General features: G+C 35.0%; 2 protein-coding genes across 6 annotated transcripts in view; both read right to left on the bottom strand.

The window, feature by feature from the left end:
- LOC138691780 (zinc finger protein 235-like) overlaps positions 1 to 16769 on the bottom strand; it is a 187164-nt gene extending 170395 nt beyond the window's left edge. For all 4 annotated transcript variants that reach the window (XR_011329960.1, XM_069814161.1, XM_069814160.1 and 1 more), the window contains exons 1-2: positions 16650 to 16769; positions 16112 to 16209 (exon numbers count right to left, since the gene is read on the bottom strand). The gene's annotated coding sequence lies outside the window, so the exon portion shown is untranslated. The remainder of the gene's footprint in view (positions 1 to 16111; positions 16210 to 16649) is intronic.
- Positions 16770 to 17554: 785 nt separating this feature from the next.
- LOC138691777 (zinc finger protein 493-like) overlaps positions 17555 to 24214 on the bottom strand; it is a 28142-nt gene continuing 21482 nt past the window's right edge. For both annotated transcript variants that reach the window (XM_069814155.1, XM_069814154.1), the window contains one exon: positions 17555 to 23887. In XM_069814155.1, coding sequence (XP_069670256.1) covers positions 21874 to 23887 — 2014 coding nt within the window. In that variant the 3' untranslated portion in view covers positions 17555 to 21873. The remainder of the gene's footprint in view (positions 23888 to 24214) is intronic.

The raw sequence follows: 24214 nt of genomic DNA, 5'->3' as shown, positions 1-24214 counted from the left end.
TATATATATATATATATATATATATATATATAACGAAATGAAACTTCCATAACACAGAAGAAATAATGATTTATAGCATGAATGTAGTGGCAAAGGAATGAAAAAATCAGCCATAAGAGATCGAAGAAATAGTTGAACGAATCTTATGCAGTAAAAATAAAACTGAAAGAATATAAAAATATAAGTAACGAACATTACCAGAGAGAAGGGCGGGTGCTAATATCAACATTCATCAAGATAATTTACTAAAAATACACTAAAAAAAACTCAACCATCAAGAAGATATACAGTTAAATTAAATCTGGTTTCACTGTCTTTGATACGTCATTCACAACAGGTTTTAAGAGTAATCGGGATGAAACATTACAAATGGAATTGACCGACCTAAGATACGACTGTAGGCTTCCTGAAAAGTTCATTAGTACCTGAAGTACCGATCTAATAGAATTTTACAGAGCACTTCCGGACTCACAATTCGTAAACCTGAAGCAAAATTCTGCAAGAATAATAGCCATGTTTGGAAGTACATACTGTATGCTGTGAACAGACATTTTCTGTTACGAAACTTCTAAAAAATCAACAAGATTGAGGATGAGTGACAATCTGAGAAACATTTTTCGTATATCTGTTGCTAATAATATGTATTCATCCCGACTTCAAGGTCACAGTAAAATCAAAATGAATCAAGAAACTGAAAGTGGCAGGAACGTTAACATCACTGCTGTATTTGAATTAGAGAGCTACAGAACAGCGCTTAAAACCGGTTTATATTTGACCGGTCACACAACAACCGGCGAGGTTGAGCATCCCACCGAATATCCGCCTTTCAAGAGGTTGCGCCTGATGTCTTGCTGGCTAGACAGAACCACAGATATATAGGACAGAACACCAAGTGCACTTCATCTTACAGGAACACTGATGACATTTTCAAACTACACTAATGGAGTAAAAATTGAAGGAAATATACTTTTCCTAATTAAAAAGTGTTAGATTGGAATAAGATCATCATTGATTGGACACTTTGGCACATTTATCTTCATAACTAATATATAAATCAACTAATGGACATGGTAACAAAGGAAATAAGCATAAAGCTTAGATAAAATCTCACATGTAAACAAATACAAGAATAAAATAAATTGCAGTCACTTACAAAATAGAGGAGCAAATAAGTACTCACTATTTTAACGTTCATACTTTAAACTCAAAACGCATTGGCTACCTCTGGAAGAGTAGGTGTTAATATAGCCAATATATAGTCTTTTAATTAGATTTTTAAGTGGAGTATTATTATTTTACTAATAAATTATTTGTAAGGAGATAAAGTTGTTAATAAAAATAAAAGCACCCTCAAGCTCTAATGATTGCAGCTTCATGATGAGTGCTGTTCAATTCCTGGATTAATGAATGAATGAATGAATTAATTAATTAATGAAGTCGGCCTGGTTGGCTCAGCTGCTATAGCGATGCCATTCTATGCCCGAGGTTTTGGGTTCGATCGCGGGCCAGGTGGCTTGTAAAAGATCTCTTGCGGGACAAAGTTCCGGCACACCAGCGACGCTGATATAACCTCGGCTTTTGCGAGCGTGGTTAAATAAAACATAATATTTTGGATGGATGGATTAATTAATAAATTAATGCAATCAATCAACCAACCAATGCGGAGAGATTCGGAAATATCAACTGAAACGTACACGATGATAATCGCGTCCTTCCAACAATTCTTGCAACTCAATGTTATCTGTCTTTCATGATCCAGAATCGTCCATCCGAGAAAGAATCGGACATTATTAAACCGAACATTGGACTACTCTGCGAGACGGAAGAGCTTCGCGTACTGTCTATAGCGTCAGGCGTTCAGCAGCAATATATCATTCCTACGTTTCGTAACTGGTTGTGAGCGACTCTAATTTGAATGTCTTCGACCTCATGTGGAGCTTCTCCAACCGCCCTCCAGTATCTCACTGCATCTGTACTGAGAATAATAACACATTAAAAAGATGGTTTTCTTGCCGCTGCTTTGTGGCACAGAAGTTCTAACTCACTCATTTATATTGCGTAACACAACTTCGGAATTCAGCGTAATGGGTGTACCGAGGACTGACGTTCTTCTGCTTAAGTAGTAAAGTCTCGTGGTGTGATTTGTAAATTTTATTTATATGTACCCGAACGGCTCTATAGATGATCCTGATCATAACCCAGATACAGGCTATGTTTTTTTTTTTTTTTGCTTTAACGACATTTTAGGTTATTTAGCGTCTGAATGAGATGATGATGATAATGCCGGTGAAATGATTCGGGGTCCAGCACCGATAGTTACCCAGCATTTGCTCATATTGGGTTGAGGGAAAACGCCGGAAAAACCTCAAGCAGGTAACTTACCCCGACAGGAAATCGAACCCGGGCCACTTGGTTTCGCGGCCAGACGCGCTAACAATTACTCCTCAGGTGTAGATGTTACGAACAGCGATCGGCAGGTATGTTTTAATTAGTATGTGATTATGAAACATCGTGTGTTGTGCATCATGGAATGTGTGTGCATAAAGTAGAAACACATAAGCCTCCTCTCTTTCAGTTTTCTGGATTAAGTCTTTCACGAGGAGTTGAACTCTCGCCTGAAAAACGAGAAAGGAGTCGAAAGAGAGAGAGAGAGAGAGAGAGAGAGAGGGGGGTGGGTTGAGAGAAAGAGAGAAATGAAAATAATAGAAATAAAAGAAAATGAAAAGTGAATTTAGGCCTTCAACATAAGAGAGCTCATAGAGAAAATGCGATTCCAAGAATACAACTTTGGCCACCATTTGAGCGCCAAAACCAGTACTGGAATACGTTAAATCGGAGGCTGAATTCATTTTGCGATATGGGAAGACATCTTGTCCACCACACGTACTTGTTTCAGGCAATAAAAATGTAAGCAATAAAGAAATCGTAAGTAAACATTGTACAGACTTACATGTAGGATTAGTTCCAATACTGTGGTCTTAGATATTTCTATGACTATTTTATTATATTTGTATCTTCCAATACAGGTACGTGAAGAAAAGGAAATCGCGTCGAATAGTGTTCTTTATGCATACGGTGAAAATAAAAGGAGTTCAAACAAATCTATGAAAACGCATGTTCGCTTCCTCAAAGACTGCATCCCAGCTGTAGTGGATATAGACTATCCGGAAGCAGATTAAAGATGGCAGCACAGCTTCGCGGCAAAAGATACAACAAATATTGAACAGAATCTGTAGAAACTTTGATAGATCAACTACCATAAATATCAAAGCCAATAAAGTAGGCACATACATTATATTTAGATTGTGATGTTACCATTAAGGCCCTCTTCTCGGGGCACTGTCGTAAGTAGTGTGAAGGAAAGTGAAATCACAAGAGAATTCCGGCAAATTTTTGCGAAAATTTTAATATTGGTTTTAAGTTACCGAACTCAGATAAATTTGTCACTTGCAATAGAATTAACATTCATACAGGCCTATAAAAAGTAAGCCAGAGATGTATCAGTTCTATTTGCACTTCAGACACAAAGAAAAGTACATCTATAAAAGACAACTACAGCCTGAAACAAAAATTAAGAAACGATCTCAATACGCTCTGCATTAATCTGAAAAATATGAAGTAATGCATTGATATGATTCCATTAATTTGTAACACTCAATGTAAATATTGCATAATATTTTGTTTGAAAGTAAAAGTATCGGTATAAGATCTTCAACCAATATAAATCCTCAACGTTTCTGTAAAATCACAAGTCTTTTACAAATATCCCTTTTTACTTCCTGATAGAATACGGTTCAAATGTAATAGTGGTAGAGACAGTAGTAGCAATATCAGTACTTTAATTATTACAGCAGTCACTTCCAACTCAATGCTCTGTGACGTCATGGCGTTCTCCGTAGCAATCCAGATAGACTCTCAAGTCCTGACCTGATCGAAGCAGTGGTGTGTGGCAAACCTGTTTAACTTAGCGTTTACAGTACCTAATAATAATGTGACAGGTACACGCTACTATCTATACTAATAATAAATCTGTAAGCGAAATATTTCTGGTACTTTTCGCTTTTCTAAAAATAATTGGTGTTAATATGTATAATTAATCATCCTGAAACCGAAAATCGCTTTTTTTTTAATTTTTGTTTGTCTGTCTGTCTGTTTGTTACCTTTTCACGTGATAATTGCTGAACGGATTTCGATGAAAATTAGAACATAAATTAAGTTCGTTGTAACTTAGATTTTAGGCTATATGGCATTCAAAATACTTTATTTAAAAGGGGGGTTATAAGGGGGGCCTGAATTAAATAATTATTAATGATTTTTGTGGAAAATGTTATATAACAAAAGTTTCTTTAAAAATGATTTCCGATAAGTTTTATTCCAGGCAAAATTTTGATAGGGCTGATATTTAAGGATATACAAGAGTTTTAAAATAACAATACAATACATTTCCACTGCTGCCTCAGATTAAAGTGTCGTTGTTCCGTAACTTCTATGTGCAAAATATTAAATTTTTTAGTAGGAAGAAAAACAAATTTATTCATTCTATGGCAGTAGTGCATAGGAGATCGTGAATTCTTACATTTTCGAAAGAAAGAAATATAATTAAGTTATATGTAGTAGATTTATTATTTCCTGCATCACTATTTAACTTATTGAAAATCGATATGTAACATAGGAGTTATTGCAGGAACGACGACAATGGCTACAATGAAATCAAAACAAATGATTGCGTCTATTTAATTACTATCATTATAGGCTCGTTGCATAATGTACTATTATTTCAGAACAGCGACGCAATAATTAAGTTGTATTAAAAACACGAGATGTTTTAACTGAGCTGGATTTAGTTACATCTCTAGTTATAAAAATGCATCTCATTCGGGGAATACTTTTTTTATCCACGTCCATTTCGAAAAGATCTCAAAGGCGGCTTGAATCTCCAATAGCTCAAAACTTCAATTTCACTCTTTGCATCTCACTTTATCCACATGACCCACCGTGTATAGTACGGGAGTGAACACCAAACAAGAGTTGGCACAACGTATCTGCCTGGCAGCTGAGGAAATTTCTGATCTACAACATAGGATAGTGAGTGCAATTTGCACTCGGACAACTGTGTATATTGCTGCAGAAAATGGATGCTTTCAAAACCGGTTTTAATACAGATTCCTTAGGTGAATAATAACGTGAATGTTGTGCAATGATAATAAACGAAGTTACAATTTTCGTAGATCGCTGAAATACTTAAACCTTAAAAGCTTTCATGTTTATAATTATATTCAGGTGTTAGTTACTTACAAATTGCTTTTAAGGAACCCGAAGGTTCATTGCCGCCCTCACATAAGCCTGCCATCGGTCCCTATCCTGTGCAAGATTAATCCAGTCTCTATCATATCCCACATCCCTCAAATCCATTTTAATATTATCCTCCCGTCTACGTCTCGGCCTCCCCAAAGGTCTTTTTCCCCTCCGGTCTCCCAACTAACACACTATATGCATTTCTGGATTCGCCCATACGTGCTACATGCCCTGCCCATCTCAAACGTCTGGATTTGATGTTCCTAATTATGTCAGGTGAAGAATACAATGCGTGCAGTTCTGCGTTGTGTAACTTTCTCCATTCTCCTGTAACTTCATCCTGCTTAGCCCCAAATATTTTTCTAAGCACCTTATTCTCAAACACCCTTAACCTATGATATTCAGGTGTAGCTCACTCAATTTTAACAGTATGATATAATTATGTTTATATAAACCTTTCTTGATCAGAATGAGGTTAGAAATGAGATCCTAGTATATCGCGCGATGTTCTTGAATCATCCTACAGTGTGCGTAGTTTAAATTTAGAGTACACTGAATAAAGGATTAAATAATTTTACATAGACTATTTCGTTTAAATGACGTCATTCCATTTTCGACCAATGAAGTGTAATTAAATTTTGAATTCCAACCAATCACAGTCACACTTTGCGATCATTTTTGCAGCTAGATTTATCGCTATCAATTTATCGCATGGTCGTTCTTTTGTTTAGTCGTTGTCGCCAACTGTTTCCCCATAAATTGATGATCATGAATACATTAAGATGCAACCACACGGTTAAACGTTTCTTTCAACTTTAAAGCAATGAATGCAAGATTGATATTTAATATTAATTAATATATTTACGCAGTGAAGACGACGTTCAAAACGGTGCACCATGTAGACACAAAATCTTCATGCATCTTAATTGAACGTGCCTTTTTAACTTGATTCTTTCAATAGTCTTCCCAGATTGCACGCATACGCGATTGGCATATTGAACTGTGTAGATGCAGCTTTAGTTCCGTTACACACTACAGCGAGAATGCGTTTGTCGAGCTATAAAAAATGCTTTCGTGTAGCACTGATTGTGAGTACGGTCGAAATAAGGCACAGCTGACATTGGTCCTGCTCCCATAGGTAACTCAACCTATAATTGTAGCCTATAAAATTTGTATTTTGTGAATGAAATTAAACAATTAATAGAAAGTCAGATGTTCAAATTTATGTAACATCGCATATCAAACCCAAAGACCTTGCATAGTAATAATAAGGTCTTTAATCAAACTGCCTTCCATACGGCGTAATAAAATTCGTGTTTTAATTAGGCCTATCTACACAGAGATGGCTTCACTGTGTAGTAACATGTCTCGCTGTGAATACATAAGTATTGGTATATAGCTGTCCCCACTGTTACTGTTAAATTAAATTATGATTTCAGCAGATAATGAAAATGTATTTATGTTATAATAATAAGAGAAAAGTGCAGTACATGTAATTAACATTGTTAAACCTGTATTTCGCTTTTCGCAATTGGCATTACTGAATAATAACATCGAATTTCTTTATTGCAGTAATCGATATTCATCTACGAGTATTTCAAGTTCACAATGTCTCGAAATAGTCCTAATAAATGTCACGCGAGGTGTGAGATTTCCCAGATAAATCTCAGATCTTCCGTGACATTACTACAGAAAATATTAATGACTTTTTCACATGCTAAAATCCCTGAGGGCTCATTGATATAATTGTAAGAAAAAGGATATAAACTTGAAATCGAAAGAACAGCCAGAAAAACCTATGAGATCAACATACCTCAGGTTTACACTTTGCCGTAACAAAATTAGTTGGCACTGCAGTTTCCTCAACTTTCATATCTCATGTGGGATCATAATAGCTGTGGTCCAACATTTCCGTCTTTATTCCAGCCACGTGGAGATCCAATAAATTCCCTTTCTGCAGAAGACAGATATAATGAACATGTAAAATATGACGGCTTGTATGGACGTGATACCAAATGCTACATGCTGCACTTTGGTCCTCATATTGGGTTGATTGCTAAGTAAGACGTATGCGAAATACGTATAAAAAAATTAATGGATAGTAAAATGAGAACAACACATTAACATCTACTGTACATACGAATCGGGGATTGCAGAAACGGCACATGCCATGAAAGCTAAATTTTTCAGTAAACGCAAAAAACGGTATTATTGGTGGTAGAACACAGAACTGATTATAGTACTGGCTTCTTCAGACAGAAGCCTAATAGATGTGTCGTTTTATACCAAATTTATTGGAATCTAATGAATTGTTAATGAAATAAATCAATATATATTAGCTTGACAAAATTGTAGTATAATAATTTCAGTTCAACTAAAGTTTATTTGTCAAATTAGGGATATAATATATGCATAGGCCTACTGTGTACTTACTACATAAGTACAGGATATAACTGAACTTATTTTCCCACAATACGCCACTGAAGAGTATTATTGTAAAATTTTTCATGTCCGTGTGGTATGTAACGCATTACTTTGCTTTTATCGTCAAACAATCTACTTGCTGAATTTAATTTAATGTCTCTTGGAAGTCGTAGATTACTTGCTGAGCAACTTTTATTGTATAAAATATTCAACGGTCTACTGGATAACAGCGAAATATTATCACAAATCCAGATTAATGCTAGAACATCACATTTAAGAAATCGTCAATTGTTATATTATAAAAAAACCAAACAATTCATCACATAAAAATTAACCAAGGTTAAAAATGTGTTCAAATTTCAATGAAATATGTAAAACATGGGATATAGATTTCTGAATTTCTTACATGTAATACAAAAATTTTCTTATTAATATACTGAAAGTAGTTGATTTTATATAATATTGCTATTTGTTACTCGTAATTTGCCAATTACAGCTACATTTTACATTTTTGGCTATGATATCTATACTTAACTATTTTTCATTAATTTTATTTTGTATTTTTCATTTATATCTATATCTGTGTCTTTTATTTAGGTAGCATCTATTTGTCTGTTCTTTTTTTTTTTCCTTTTCTCATTTTCCATTTTAATTTGTATTTACACTTGTATCTGTTTCATCTCTTTTTTCATGTTATATGCAATTCTATGTTTTTTTTAACAAATATCTGTACTGTCTATTGTAATTGGGGCTTTGCCCTGTTAAATAAATAAATAAATAAATAAATAAATAAACAAGCAAACAAACAAACAAACAAACAAACAAACAAACAAACAAATAAATAAATAAATAAATAAATAAATAAATAAATAAATAAATAAATAAATAAATAAATAAATAATTAAATAAATAAATAAATAAATAAATAAATAAACAAACAAGCAAACAAGCAAACAAACAAACAAATAAACAAATAAATAAATAAATAAACTTCTCTCTTTGAATCGGCACGATTTGGTCTATATATGCCAATGAAGAAGGTAAATGGTAAATATGGTATTCTCTTTTGAACTTGCCAATAAACATTCTCATGGGAGCAGATAAAAAATTAATGTTTTTTCTTCCATCATTTTAATAAATGTCAAAAGAAGTGGTTACACAAATTTTGGCCACTCGAGCACAATTACGAAGGCCGTAAAAAATAAGTTTCCCTGGGGCCGTTTACAGAAAGACGAACAAAATTTCATGTACTGTTTTATTCGAAAAGATATAGCAATTGTTGAGTTATTTTTCAACGTATTCACCATCAGAATTGAGACATTTGTCATTCAGTGGGATCAATTTTTGTATCCTTGTGTCGTAGATGTCTGCCGTCTGGAATCGGAACCAATGTGTCAGCACATGCGCGCTTCCAGCATTTCACAGGTCTCCAAATGTGAGACGGCTATACTGACATATATGTGGTTTCTGCATGGAGTGCTAGCCCTATATCAACAGTCCATGAAACTCGAATAAACTCATTTCGCCACAAATACTGACAAGTGCAGTTTCTGCAATCCCTGATTTATACGATAGAAAAAGAAAATATTTACTCCTATGAGTGAGGAAAAAGAAGAGTAAAAAATCATAGTACAGTGAAACTTCCCAATAGCAGACACCGCCGGGGGAAAATTAAATGTCCATTACGATGAAAGAGTAATGGAACGGAGAAAAATTCTCTCTGGCGCCGGGATTTGAACCCGGGTTTTCAGCTCTACGTGCTGATGCTTTATCCACTAAGCCACACCGGATACAACTCCGACGCCGGTTAGAATCGTCTCAGATTAAGCTCCAACTCTTGGGTTCCCTCTAGTGGCCGCCCTCTGCACTACGTCATAGATGTCTATGAACGCAGGACCGAAGTCCACACATGTGCTGAGGTGCACTCGATATGAGTGACTAGTTGGCCGGGATCCGACGGAATAAGCGCCGTCTTAAATCACGAAGTGATTTACGCATATCATAGAGCTGAAAACCCGGGTTCAAATCCCGGCGCCGGAGAGAATTTTTCTCCGTTCCATTACTCTTTCATCGTATGATGACGCAGAATATCTGCATGGAAATATCATATGTACTTCGGTACATTAAAATAATATATATGATAAATGTCCATTATTGAAAAGTGTCCACTATTTAGAAAATCGTATGTACACAGTACATCAAAGTACAAATAGGCCTATCAGTAAGTTTACTTTTCCAGTCAGATCCAATTTCTGGATGAGGAGAAGCGGATTCACCACATACAATTTTGTAGGAAATATTGTGTCGTGATCGAAACTTGTCTAGCCAACCACCCGAAGCTTTAAAATTAGAATAACCCAACTCTTTTGCAATTTCTAAGGCTTTCTCTCTAATCAAGGTCCCAGATAAAGGCATCTTGCTCTAGCACGGCAGAACCATTCATATGTTAAATTGTCAATGGCAAGCCCCTCAGTTTTAGGAAAAGCTCTTTTAGTGTTCTCATCTGCATTCTCAGTGTATGATTTCAAAATAACATCCTCGTTTTTCAAAATTTCACTAACGTGAGTTTTTCCCACATTAAACCCTGTGGCCAGCTCACAAACACTTAATTTCTCCTTCTGACTATGCTTTATAATATCTACTTTCTCCTTTAGTGACAAACGTTTACGTTTTTGTGGCATTTTTAATGTGATTGCACTTCCGAACACTCAACCTGACAAACTATAATATAACAACTAACAACTGTGCTGCTTACCTTCAATAAAGTACAAGAACGTTCAAATGCACGACAATGATTGTTTCAAAGAATTCCGTTAGAATTCCGCTTCATTTACAACCAACTGTTTCTTTTTTTTTTTTTTTTTTTCTTTCACTCTGTCCGTTATTTGGAAGTTTTAATTGTTGTTGGGAGATACATTTCAGTCTCCGCGTCCGTTATTGAGAATGTCCACTATTTGGAAGAATTTTATTGTAAGGGCCAATGTTATTTGGCAGGGGAATTTTAAAATGTTCGCTATTGAGAGGAGTCCGCTATTGGGAAGTGTCCGTTAAGGGAAGTTTCACTGTACTTTGTTCGCACATATTTTCTTTGGGACGAAATACCTCAAGATAAATTAAGACAACACATTCCTATAGAAAGAAGGAAAAAGTGGAAAAAAAGTGGTGTTACTGACACTGGTAACCTAAGTATTCTAGTTCAATATGAGTTACAGAATTATTCACCATCCACAACGAAGTCTTTACCGACTCTCATTAAGACGTGAACAAGAAGTGTAGATGCGTCAAAGGTACAAATAGCCAGTAACATTTCCAGTTTTGAAATGATGAATAGATAGGAATCTTAAAGTACGAGCCTATTGCAATCCGATAGAGCATTAGGATAGTTATTTCTGACGGAGTCCTTCCTACGTAGATTAGAACAAGCTGTGAAATAAATTATAATTCCGAAGTTGAAATATTACATTGCAGTTCCTTATTACCAAGTATGTGATCGTCAGCCTCAGGTCACTGATTATCAGATTGAAAGTGTGTCATTTGGTAAAGTATTTTGAATTGTTTTTTAGTTCTATCATGCTTTATTTCTCTTTCGGGATTAGTGGATTGCGATTATTGTTGTTGAATATTAAGAGGACACTATGGTGAAATAACGGCGAAAAATTAAGAAAATCGACTTACAAATTTATCGTAACTCTCTATTTACATCGAGCTCAAAAATCGAATTAATTTATGTTCCCATTACTATTTTGAAGCTTTTGAGCTAATATGAACTAAAAATTGTGAAAATTGTGGTGCAAGGACCCTTTTTAGTGACGTAAATATAAAATAGAATAATTTAAAAATATTATTTCAAAACTATTAGCCCTAATGGCACCAAATTTTGTAAAGATGATAGCATTGTAGGCATGTTTATGTAGTTTAAAATTTATAAATTTTGGATGAAAATTGTGAAAGATTTAAAACTCACATAAGTGTCCTCTTAACATTTTATTATATTTCCCTAGTTCGTATTTTTTTAGGGTTTTTCAGCCCAAAAGGAATATCTATAGCAGTATTAGCCAGGAATTGAGTGCAATTGGCAACAGCATCAATAAAACTACCTGCACTTAGTTAATAAGAACCAAACTGCTATGATTTTAATGTCCTGTACTACAGACATTTCACGTGAGAACTTAGGTTCCATATCTAAAATTTGTGTTTGGTATCACCCTATATTAAATGAAAATATTTCGATAATTTCATTATGATCCTCTATGTACGCAGGTATGTGTTACCAGGACAAATAATATCATTGCCGGGATAAAGTTTACAAACTACTGTATTATGTCCATAGTGACACAATATACTATGCAGGAAATATCAGTTGCCTTCCAACCAGATCATTTGTCAGTGTTTTATGCTGTATCGGATATCGAACATTGACGCAGATGGTACTTAAGTTACAGTTACTTCCCTCTCCTCGATACCAGCTAGTACCTATACAAGTACGCAAATACGATGGAAGAGCTACAGCGCTTAGCAGCATTCATATGTTCTCAGTAATATGTATGTTTATGTGTACTTAAAAATATTAATGTATGAATATATGCACTTTTGTAAATATGAAGCACATTTATCTGACTTCGTTCTTTTTCCCTCACAGGACTCAATATTTGAAGATCAATATGAGTCGTAGTGTCTTGTGCAATAATGTGTTCTATATCACAAATATATACAATATAGCATCTTCCCATAAAAATTTCGCTATAATTATGGCCAATATATTTTAATGTAAAAGGTCACAAACCTGCGCATCAATAGGAGGACAATGCTTCACAAAGAATCAATGATAACATGATAGGTTCCTTTCTAATATAGTCCAGAAGCAAGATACTTACTTACTGGATTTAAGGAACCCGGAGGTTCATTGCCACCCTCACATAAGCCCGCCATTGGTCCCTATCCTGAGCAAGATTAATCCAGTCTCTACCATCATATCCCACCTCCCTCAAATCCATTTTAATATTATCTTCCCTTCTACGTCTCGGCCTCCCCAAAGGTCTTTTGCCCTCCAGCCTCCCAGCTAACACTCTATTTGCATTTCTGGATTCGCCCATACGTGCTACATGCCCTGCCCATCTCAAACGTCTGGATTTTATAGTCCTAATTATGTCAGGTGAAGTATACAATGCGTGCAGTTCTGTGTTGTGTAACTTTCTCCATTCTCCTGTAACTTCATCCCGCTTAGTCCCAAATATTTTCCTAAGAACCTTATTCTCAAACACCCTTAATCTCTGTTCCTCTCTCAAAGTGAGAGTCCAAGTTTCACAACCATACAGAACAACCGGTAATATAACTGTTTTATAAATTCTAACTTTCAGATTTTTTGACAGAAGACTAGATGACAAAAACTTCTCAACCGAATAATAACAGGCATTTCCCATATTTATTCTGCGTTTAATTTCCTCCCGAGTGTCATTTATGTTTGTTACTGTTGCTCCCAGATATTTTAATTTTTCCACCTCTTCAAAGGATAAATCTCCAATTTTTATAGTTCCACTTCGTACTATATTCTGGTCACGAGACATAATCATATACTTAGTCTTTTCGGGATTTATTTCCAACCCAATCGCTTTACTTGCTTCAACTACAATTTCCGCGTTTCCCCTAATTGTTTGTGGATTTTCTCCTAACATATTCACGTCATCTGCACAGACAAGAAGCTGATGTAACCCGTTCAATTCCAAACCCTGCCTGTTATCTTGAACTTTCATAATGGCATATTCTAGAGCGAAGTTAAAAAGTAAAGGTGATAGTGCACCTCCCTGCTTTAGTCCACAGTGAATTGGAAAAGCATCAGATAGAAACTGGCCTATACGGACTCTGCTGTAAGTTTCCCTAAGACACATTTTAATTAATCGAACTAGTTTCTTGGGAATACCAAATTCAATAAGAATATTATATAAAACTTCTCTCTTAACCGAGTCATGCGCCTTTTTGAAATCTATGAATAACTGATGTACTGTACCTTTATACTCCCATTTTTTCTCCAATATCTGTCGAATACAAAAAATCTTATCAATAGTCGATCTATTACGCCTAAAACCACACTGATGATCCCCAATAATTTCATCTACATATGGAGTTAATCTTCTCAAAAGGATATTCGACAAAATTTTTTACAACATCAACAAAAGTGATATTCCTCGAAAGTTACTACAGTTAGTCTTGTCCCCCTTCTTAAAAATAGGTACGATTATGGACTCCTTCCATTGTTCTGGTACAATTTCCTTTTCCCAAATTGCAAGTACAAGTTTATAAATTTCGCTAGATAATGCCCTTCCACCCTCTTGTATTAATTCAGCTGGAATTTGATCAATACCTGGAGACTTGTAATTTTTCAGATTTTCTATCGCAATTTCGACTTCATAAATTGTGGGTTCCGTATAAATGGCTCAGCAGTTTGTATTTGAATTTCGTCCCGATCATTTCTATTTGGCTATGTATATTTAGTAGTTGCTCAAAATAGTTTTTCCATCTGTTCAGGATCGAATGAGAGTCTGCAAGCAAGTCATCATTCTCATCCTTGATCACGTTTACCCTTGCCTGATATCCGTTTTTAAATTCCTTTAGTCCACACCTGTGGAGTAACGGTCAGCGCGTCTGGCTGCGAAACCAGGTGGCCCGGGTTCGAATCCCGGTCGGGGCAAGTTACCTGGTTGAGGTTTTTTCCGGGGTTTTCCCTCAACCCAATACGAGCAAATGCTGGGTAACTTTCGGTGCTGGACTCCGGACTCATTTCACCGGCATTATCACCTTCATATCATTCAGACGCTAAATAACCTAGATGTTGATACAGCGTCGTAAAATAACCCAATAAAAAAAATTCCTTTATACCCTTATATAAATCTCGAATGTTTTTATTCTTACTATTTGTTTCTATCTCATTCAGTTTTTCCTTCAAGTAATCTCTCTTTTTATTAATAAGTGTACGACTTGCTTCCGTCTTTCATTGAAATAATTATCTCTATTCTCCACGATTGGATCCTGTAAGAATTTCAATTTTGCCTGTTTCCTTCTATCTACACAATGGAACAATCTTCATCCAACCATGGTTTCTTTTTCTTAGTTTCATGATAACCTATGCTCTGCTCAGCTGCAATTTTGATATTATCTCGGATATTTTCCCTCACGCTATTAACATCTAACTCATCCTCAGCTTCGTCAGCAATTGCTAAAGCAGCAAACCTATTTGAAATTTCAACCTGATAACGTTGCTTAGTTTCCTCGTCCTTTAATTTCAGAATATTGAATCTACTAATATTAGTCTGTTGCTCTACTCGCTTGGCTACTGACAGTCTTTCTCTTAATTCTCCAATTACCAAATAATGGTCAGAATTACAGTCTGCCCCCCTGAAAGTTGGAATGTCTACTATACTATTGTGCCTTCTTTTATCTATGAAGATGTGATCTATCTGGTTATGTCTCATTCCGTCTGGAGAAGTCCGCGTATATTTATGTATATCCTTATGGGGGAATGTTGTACTCTTGACAATTAAATTTTTTGATGTGGCAAAGTTGACTAACCTAACTCCATTGTCATTACTACTTACGTACAGGCTCTCTTTTCCAATTGTTGGTTTAAAAATATCCTCCCGTCCTACTTTAGCATTGAAATCCCCCAATAAAACTTTCATGTGATATCTAGTTAACTGATCAAAAGTGTGTTCCAATTCCTCATAGAAGCTATCTTTTATATGGTCGTCTTTCTCTTCTGTAGGGGAGTTAGCATTTATAACTACGATATCGCACCATCTACCCTTAAGTACTAAATACGATAACCTGTCACTGATAAACTCGACCTTTTTTACTGCTGACTTTATTATTTTATGTACAAAGAATCTTGTTCCTAATTGGTGATTATCATTTCCTTCCCCATAACATAATAAGTAATCGCCTATTTGTGATATGCCATTCCCATCTAACCTAACTTCTTGTACTCCCACTAAGTCTATTCTATATCTAGCGAGTTCTTTTGCTACTAATGTTACCCCTCCTGTTCTATAAAGACTAGTATATAATAAAATAATAATATTATATTCATTAAAAATAGAAGACTCTAAATAAGAGGATAGGCTATATTAATACAACATTCATTTAAGGTTATTTTAGAACTGAGCTTAAAACTGCGCCAATTATCAAATTTTAAAATACTATGAAAGAGTATAAAAGAAACAAGTAACATGTGACATGAAGTCAAACACGACAAAAAAACACATTGGATTTGAAATTTCTTGCACTATATTGAAAGTAAGCTAACTATAAACTGGGAAATATGCTGCTAAAACGTCATGTAATGTTCTACAATGTTATACATGTTTTACATAGAAATTACAACCAGTAATTCTCAGTTTACCTCTGGTATGAGCATCTGCTCAGCTGCATTAGTCTCATCACTGCACTGCACAGCCAAAGGGACAAACTCAGGTTCCTTCTTGATTACATCCATCGCGACTGTAACAGATATTTAAGTGTTGAGATATCTGCAGAACGTAAACTGCTGAAAGAGACTTATGTTCGTGACCTAGCACAACGATGACATTGAAAACGTCTCAACAATCCGCCATTGTTAGCGACCATTTTACTGGTACATTGGTTCAAGAAGAAAAATCACAATCATTTTCTGTTGCTTACATTTTGTGTAGATTATATAAAGTGCTGTATGGCATTCAGAAAGCAAAGCGTAAGCTGAAGTATAATTTATGCACACTTTCATTTTGTCATTTATACCAGTACCCTCAACTAGTGTAAGCTTATAACCTACAAATAAGACATCCATTTTACAAAGTACCTAGCATGAAAATAAAATTAATGAGTGCCTTAACTGCACAATAACAAGATAGGTAAATAAGAGTCCAATAATAATTACACCAAACACAAAATGACGAACTTACCACTAAGAAATATTAAAATGAAAATTAACCACACTTTTATTAGTGATGATCTCTCTCTCCCGTCTGTCCGTCGCAATGTATATGCATTGTTGAATAAACTGTTCCGGTGTTACCAACGAGTTAGGCTCGTTGGGTGTTACACTACGATTAAGTGTGCCGTGATACGGAAACAAGTTTTGAAAGTGTGACATACATTACAAAAAATATATATATTATATATTGTATCATAAATGACAGTAGACTTAGCAAATCCCCTTTACTATATATATGTCTTAGTTTCTTCGAATAAAATTTTATTCCTACAGTTTCATCTTGGCCTGCTATTTTTTGTTTAGATTTTTATACAACTCTCGTAACATTAGATTTTCGGTTTACCTAGCACTGAGTTAGATCACATTCTACTCCCGCTTATACACCTTCAACTATGTTACCAGTCGTAAGGGAACATGACAAAAGTTCCATACAAGTATAGACTCACGCTGTCTGGCATATACGAAACTCTGACAGGTGTACAATACAGCAGCCACCACATTTTTACATTTGCAAGTTCTACATTAACTCACGTGTCTTACGGGATTGTGTTAGTAAAGCGCTAGAAGAAAACTTTTCTCATTTCCTTACCCTATTCTTCCTTTTCCTCCATTTCTTCTCACTTTCTACTACTCTATACTAGCTTCACTGTATACTTTTATATTAACACGTACTGTAAGTAGCTATATATTTGTTATAACTTACCATATTCCATCTTGGAATCAACGGGAATCGATCCAAGAATCCTTCTGCTTAATAGTCTCTCATCGTAACCATTAGATCATAAGATCTTTGAGAAATTCGCACTTACAATTGCAACTTTACGAGAAAAACTTTCCATAAAGTATTTAAATCGATTATTTGTTATTATGTTCAAATATTTCAAAGGTCCAGGGAGGATCAGTTTTTGGTGCAACAATATTTATTCTGACATGTTTCTTATATGCAATTACGTATATTTAAGTAGTAATTAAATTTCGATAATTTGATCAATGAGCCTCCGTTCTTACAGTTAGTGGAAGAATAATTCACACAACAAACATCCAAGTGAAGCACGGACAATATTTAAATCATCTATTCCACATATCTTAGTCCAACACTATATATTTTCATACTCATAAATGGACATCAGACCTTATCACTTGAAAGCAACGTGGCTGAAGTTACAGATGAGAGAGTGCTCGACATCAGTTTACCTGCCATAAATTACATAATAACACTTTTGGATTGGGCTGGGACTTTATTATTGCCCTGAAGATTTATGTAATAGCATAATTGTTATTATTAACTTTAGGAGTACACGCGCATGATTCTACAAGACGTCGTTATATAACATATTGCAATGCATACTTGCAATGATATCTGCAACAATTTGTTCCCAACCCTCCTTCATTTCCATAAAATTGTAGGCCATGTAAAACGTGGTCACTACTTTACAATAATAGGCGATGAGAAATATTACGAAAGCACATGTAAGCTAATGATATTGTGCATTAGGTATTTAGCTATGCAATGTAAATACAATAAGAAAAGATAATGTAGAATTTGTAACTGTTAATGACTTAACAGAAGAAGAACAGACTCCACACTAACCTATCAGCTGGTTATGTTCGTATTTTTTTCATCGTCATTGTTTTAGAATTTAATAGTAGTAATTATAGTTACAGAGTGTCAGTAAGGCACCAATATGACAGCAATTTATCACATTTGTCTACATTTACGAACATGCCAACCCAGTTTGAGGATCGTTGAGATTTTCTATTGTTATTTCACAGAGTTTTTGTTAGAATGTGTTCTAATAGGCAACGGAACTCATGCAGTTTGTCTAGCTACTGGAATAACCATTCCTTTAATGCATATTTACTTTATCTTTGAAATTACCGAATCTTAAATATACGTCTTTGTTTTAATACAGCTTTCCTTTTCATCTGAAAGATAATTTTCATGAAGAACACACAAACCATCAGCTACAATTCAATTCATGAACCAAACCACAGTAACAGATTTCTTTTATAGTTACAATTACAAATTCTTAACATTTTTGTATTATTTTTACAAAATTATAATCTGACAAAACCAACTCACAAGGGCCTGAAATTTCCACATATTCTAGACATAATAATAGATTTCTTCAAATTATTTTTACTACTTACACGTAAAAGAACATATTATATTCACTTCTGCTCTTCTGTCTAGTTTAAAATTAGTATACCTTTGTTTTCAACTTTTGTAGTCTTGCGCCAGACATCGCCTACGCTATTTATACCGCACAACTGATCCTTGATGTTTCGATACATTTCACTGTTGCTACTAATTCCCCAATATTTTCACTACTGTTGTCACCACATCCTGCTTCCATCAGTTTTTTTTCCCCCTTTTATCACACATGAAACCGCAAAATGATTTTCTTACAACATTTATATTTATTTCCATAAGCAGTGTGGCCAATTCCTTTCCTAATCCATTACACACATCACTGCCTAGTAACATATTTCACTAATCAGACATCAGATGTAGACCCTATACAAACAATTGCTTTCCATCTAACATCTATAATCAAGTCAGATGTACAGCCTAATAATACATGTACATAACAGTCAGAATCTCGATCAGAGGCATAAGTGTCTCGTATAATTTCTACCAAAGGTTGGGTGGATGTAACTCAATATTTTTAATCTTGTAACATGTTTCATTATTTAAAACCGTACTGTAGCATTAACAAGGAGAGGACACGCTCTGTATATCACCGAATGAAATAAGATTGTGTGAGATGAAAGTACAAGAAGTACTGTTTAAAGTCATACCTGGTATGGGTGGCCAATGACCCCTCATTTTGGAAATATTGGCTATTATTTGTGACATACTTCCGTTAGGTGCCTAATAGGGAAGCATTGGACTGTGTAAAAGAGTAGCTCATATGGTTTGGTGCTGAGTTGTTATTCAGGGAACCTGAGTTCGAATCTTAACTGGTCCTATATTTTTTTTTCTTTTAATAAAGATTAATAGTGTCATCACAGTAATCTATTTACATATATCATATTTCTCAATGTATTGAACGCTTCAAGTTTTAAACTAATTACTAATTAACTAGCATTGCACTGTAAAAGATAAACAAGGAAATATTGCTCACGTAGGCAGGTCACTGGTGTCTGTTCTGTTTCTATTCCCCATCATTTTGTACATGTTTCATTATGATAAATATCATAAAAACACATAAAACATACATATTTCCTGCACCATGCACAGCAAATGAAAGAAGGTTGTCCACAGTCACACACATTTTTCCGCACTTCTGCTGCGAAACAGACATCTTTCACATTCACAAACACTTCTAGTTCGTTTATTAATTTTGATCCATACCACGCACACTTCAACATGGCTTTGAATATAGGAGCTGACAACTGGAAGTGAATTAAGGAGTGAATTTTGAGGGCATCCTCCCTTGAAGCAATTTGTCGTCCAGTTTGTAAAAGGAAAGAGCTATTTTGCAAATATTTGATAAAAATCTTCACCTGTCTAAAAAGATAAACATCACAGGACTGGCATCATCAAGCACATTTGGGTGAAATCACTTTAAGGTCGCATGTTACTTCATTTTCTTCATTTGTAAATATTTCATTATACAAAGAAGGATTTACCTGCAATTCCCACGAGTCCAGAATTAGAAGAAATGGCTGCTCTTTCACATATGTCTTTATTACTTTCTCCAGGTATTGCTTATGGAATTGAGATGTCAGCTTTCCTGATGAAGAACGTGTTACACATATATTTCCGAATTTAGAAGCGAGTTCATCTACTTGACGTTGCACTCTTGGGCCAAATTGTCCTTTTGGTTATAATAATAATAATAATAATAATAATAATAATAATAATAATATATCAAGTTTTAAAAATGAAATGGCATTAGGATTCAAACTGGGGTTGCCTGGATGACAACTCAGCATCCAACAATATGAGCTACGCTGTTACATAATATAATATTTCCCTATTAGGCACGTAACGGAAGTATGTCACAAACAGTAACCAATATTTCCAAAAGGAGGGGTCATTGGCCACCCATATCAGGTATGATTTTAAACAGTACGTCTTGTACTTTCATCTTACACAATCTTATTTAATGCGGTGATATACAGAGCGTGTCCTCTCCTTGTAAGATATTCATACGGTGTTACTGATACACTCTTTCCAGTTTCATGCGTTTCAATATGTGGAGTCACCATTTTAATGTTACTAGCACCTTTCTCTTCAACAACCTCTCTTACAACAGTTTTTCTAATTGTTTACTTCCCCATTCTCTCGATCATATATAAGGAAAATCAATCCAGCAGTGATAATTTCTGTAAGTCAGCCATGTTTACCTTTTATGACTCACCGTAAGTCATAAACTGAATGTCTACAACCTCAATCAGGTTTCATATTGTATCACAACTTATGATTTTACAAAATTATAGAAAAGGGTGATTCTGTGTGCCTGGCTTAAGGTGTTTGTTTGGAATGTCAGAATTCATGAACCAACAACAATTTGTGTCCCACAAAGAGCAGTTATATGCATTCAGAGTGTGTGCGTTCATAATTTTAATGATTATTAGATTACAAGACCTGTTTTTCACATATTTCTCATCGAAATAGATTGTCACGTGTGTACTCGTCCATTTGCTTTAAAATTAATCCATTACGGAAATTGGTTTTCATATGTATCGCAACTAAATGCTTTTCTCTCCATGTGGAGACTTTGAAATTATTTCTTATGGATAGATAACGAAAATGTGTTTCCGGATATAGCATTTTTGAATTCTTCCAACCTCCCCCACCCCCCAACTGTACGAATACATGATTATTTAGATTACCAGATTCCGAAAATTTCTATCCACATATATCAAAACTTAACGGTTTTTCTACCCTTTTAAAATTACCAGATTGCGAAAATTTTTTTCCACATATATCACAACAGAAAACCTTCTCCCATGTGTGTATGAGTACATGTTTTTTGAGACTACGAGATACCAATTCATTTTTCATATAAGTCAAAACTGAATAACCTTGTCTCCTGTGTGTAACAAACCAAGCTTTTTTTGATTACGACAATCCGGTAATTTTTTTACCACATATATGACAAGTGAATGCGTTCACTTCTGTGTGTAGCTAGGTATGCTTTTCTACACTATGAGATTCAGAAAACGTCTTTGCACTTATATCACAACTGAATGCCTTCTCCCCTATGTGTAAGTGTATGTGCTTTTATACTAGCTGGGTCCGAAAATTTGTTTCCACATATTTCACAAATAAATGCCTTCTCACCTTTGTGTACGAATGCATGTTTTCTTAAAGTACTACGGTCCGAAAATTTTTTTCCACATATATCACAACGGAATGGTTTCTCCCCTGTATGAATCAGTAAATGTTTTTTTAGAGCCCCAGATTCCGAAATTTTATTTTCACATATACCACAACTAAATGCCTTCTCTCCTGAGTGTACGATTGCATGTCTTTTTAGAGAACTAGATTGAGAAAATTTCTTTCCACATATATCACAACTGAATGGCTTCTCTCCTGTATGTACCCTTGCATGCTCTTTTAAAGTCCAAGATTGTGTAAATTTTTTTCCACATAATTCACAAACAAATACCTTCGGCCCTGTGTGTAAGAGTACATGAGGTTTTAGAGCAGTAGAGTGCGAAAATGTCTCTCCACATATTTCACAAATAAATACCTTTTTGTGTACCAGTGTATGTTTTCTTAAAGTACTAGGATCCGAAAATTTTTTTCCACACATTTTACAACCGAATGGTTTCTCCCCTGCATGAATCAGTGAATGTTTTTTTAGATTACCAGATTCCGAAAATTTATTTCCACATATATCACAACTAAATGCCTTCTCTCCTGTGTGTACGACTGTATGTTTTTTTAGAGAACCGCACTGAGAAAATTTCTTTCCACATATATCACACCTGAATGGCTTCTCGCCTGTGTGTACTCTTGCATGCAATTTTAAAGTACGAGACTCGGCAAATTTTTTTCCACATAATTCACAACTAAATGCCTGGGCTCCTGTGTGTAAGAGTACGTGGTTTTTTAGGGTACGAGAATGCGAAAATTTCTTTTCACATATATGACAACTGAATAGTTTCTCCCCTGTGTGTATGAATGCATGATTATTTAGACTACCCGATTCCAAAAATTTCTTTCCACATATATTGCAACTGAATGCCTCCTTCCTTGTGTGTATGACTGCATGTCTTTTCAGAGTACCAGATTGCGAAAATTTCTTTGCACATACAACACAACTGAATGGCTTCTCCCCTGTATGTATCCTTGCATGCTCTTTCATAATATGAAACGCCGAAACAATTTTTCCACATATATCACAACTGAATGCCTTCTCCCCTGTGTGTAGCACAGCATGTCTTTTTAGAGAACTAGAATGAGAAAATTTCTTTCCACATATATTACAACTGAATGGCTTCTCTCCTGTGTGTACCCTTACATGCTCCTTTAAAGTCCAAGATTGCGTAAATTTTTTTCCACATGATTCACAACCAAATACCTTCGGCCCTGTGTGTAATAGTACATGAGTTTTTAGAGTAGTAGAGAGCGAAAATGTCTCTCCACATATTTCACAAATAAATGGCTTGTCACCATTGTGTACGAGTGCATGTTTTCTCAAGGCACTAGGATCCGAAAATTTTTTTCCACATATTTTACAACTGAATGGTTTTTCCCCTGTATGAATCAGTGAATGTATTTTTAGACTACCAAATCTTGAAAATTTCTTTCCACATATATCGCAACTGAATGCCTTATCTCCAGAATGGACAACTGCATGGTTCATAATATTACCAGATTCCGAGAAATTCGTTCTATATATATCGCAATTCAATCGTTTCTGCCCTTTGTGTATGAGAGCGTGCTCTTTAAGACTATGGGATAACAAAATTTTCTTTTCACATATATCAAAATCGAATGGCTTCTCGGTTTTATGTAAACGTAAATATTCATCCAGATCATTCGATTTAGAAAATTTCTTTCTAAATAAATCAGAACTTAAGGATTTCTGCGGGCTCTTGGGCTTGTGCAGAACAGCATGGCTTTTGAGGTTTTCCGAGTTCAAAAACCACTTTCCACAAACATCACATTTGTATGTCTTCTCAGCTGACTCTAGGCAATCATCTTCTTCTGTAATACTGTTGCAGGGTGCTGGCACTTCAATGCTGTAAAAAAAATGTGCTGTTAGATCATGCAATAAAGACGAAATCCAAACAAATCACGAAAAACAAGCTATATCCAAAACAAATACATGTTTTTTTTTATTTCGACTGAATTTTATTCAGCTTCCTCCAAGTGAAGTCTGCCTAGAAGACAAAGCTTACCATAAAATTGTTGTTATAATGAAAAAAAAAGGAAACAATGGAGAAGAAAAAGAATAAGAAATATCACAATTAGAAATAATTGGAAAAGACTAAACAAAACATCATTAATTCCAGAAGAAACATAAAATTTCCTAGTATCTATTAGCTATTGGGTGATCACAGTCGTCT

The sequence above is a fragment of the Periplaneta americana genome, chromosome 16 (assembly GCF_040183065.1).
Source record: "Periplaneta americana isolate PAMFEO1 chromosome 16, P.americana_PAMFEO1_priV1, whole genome shotgun sequence".
Lineage (NCBI taxonomy): Eukaryota > Metazoa > Arthropoda > Insecta > Blattodea > Blattidae > Periplaneta > Periplaneta americana.
This window is presented reverse-complemented; position numbering and strand designations above follow the sequence as displayed.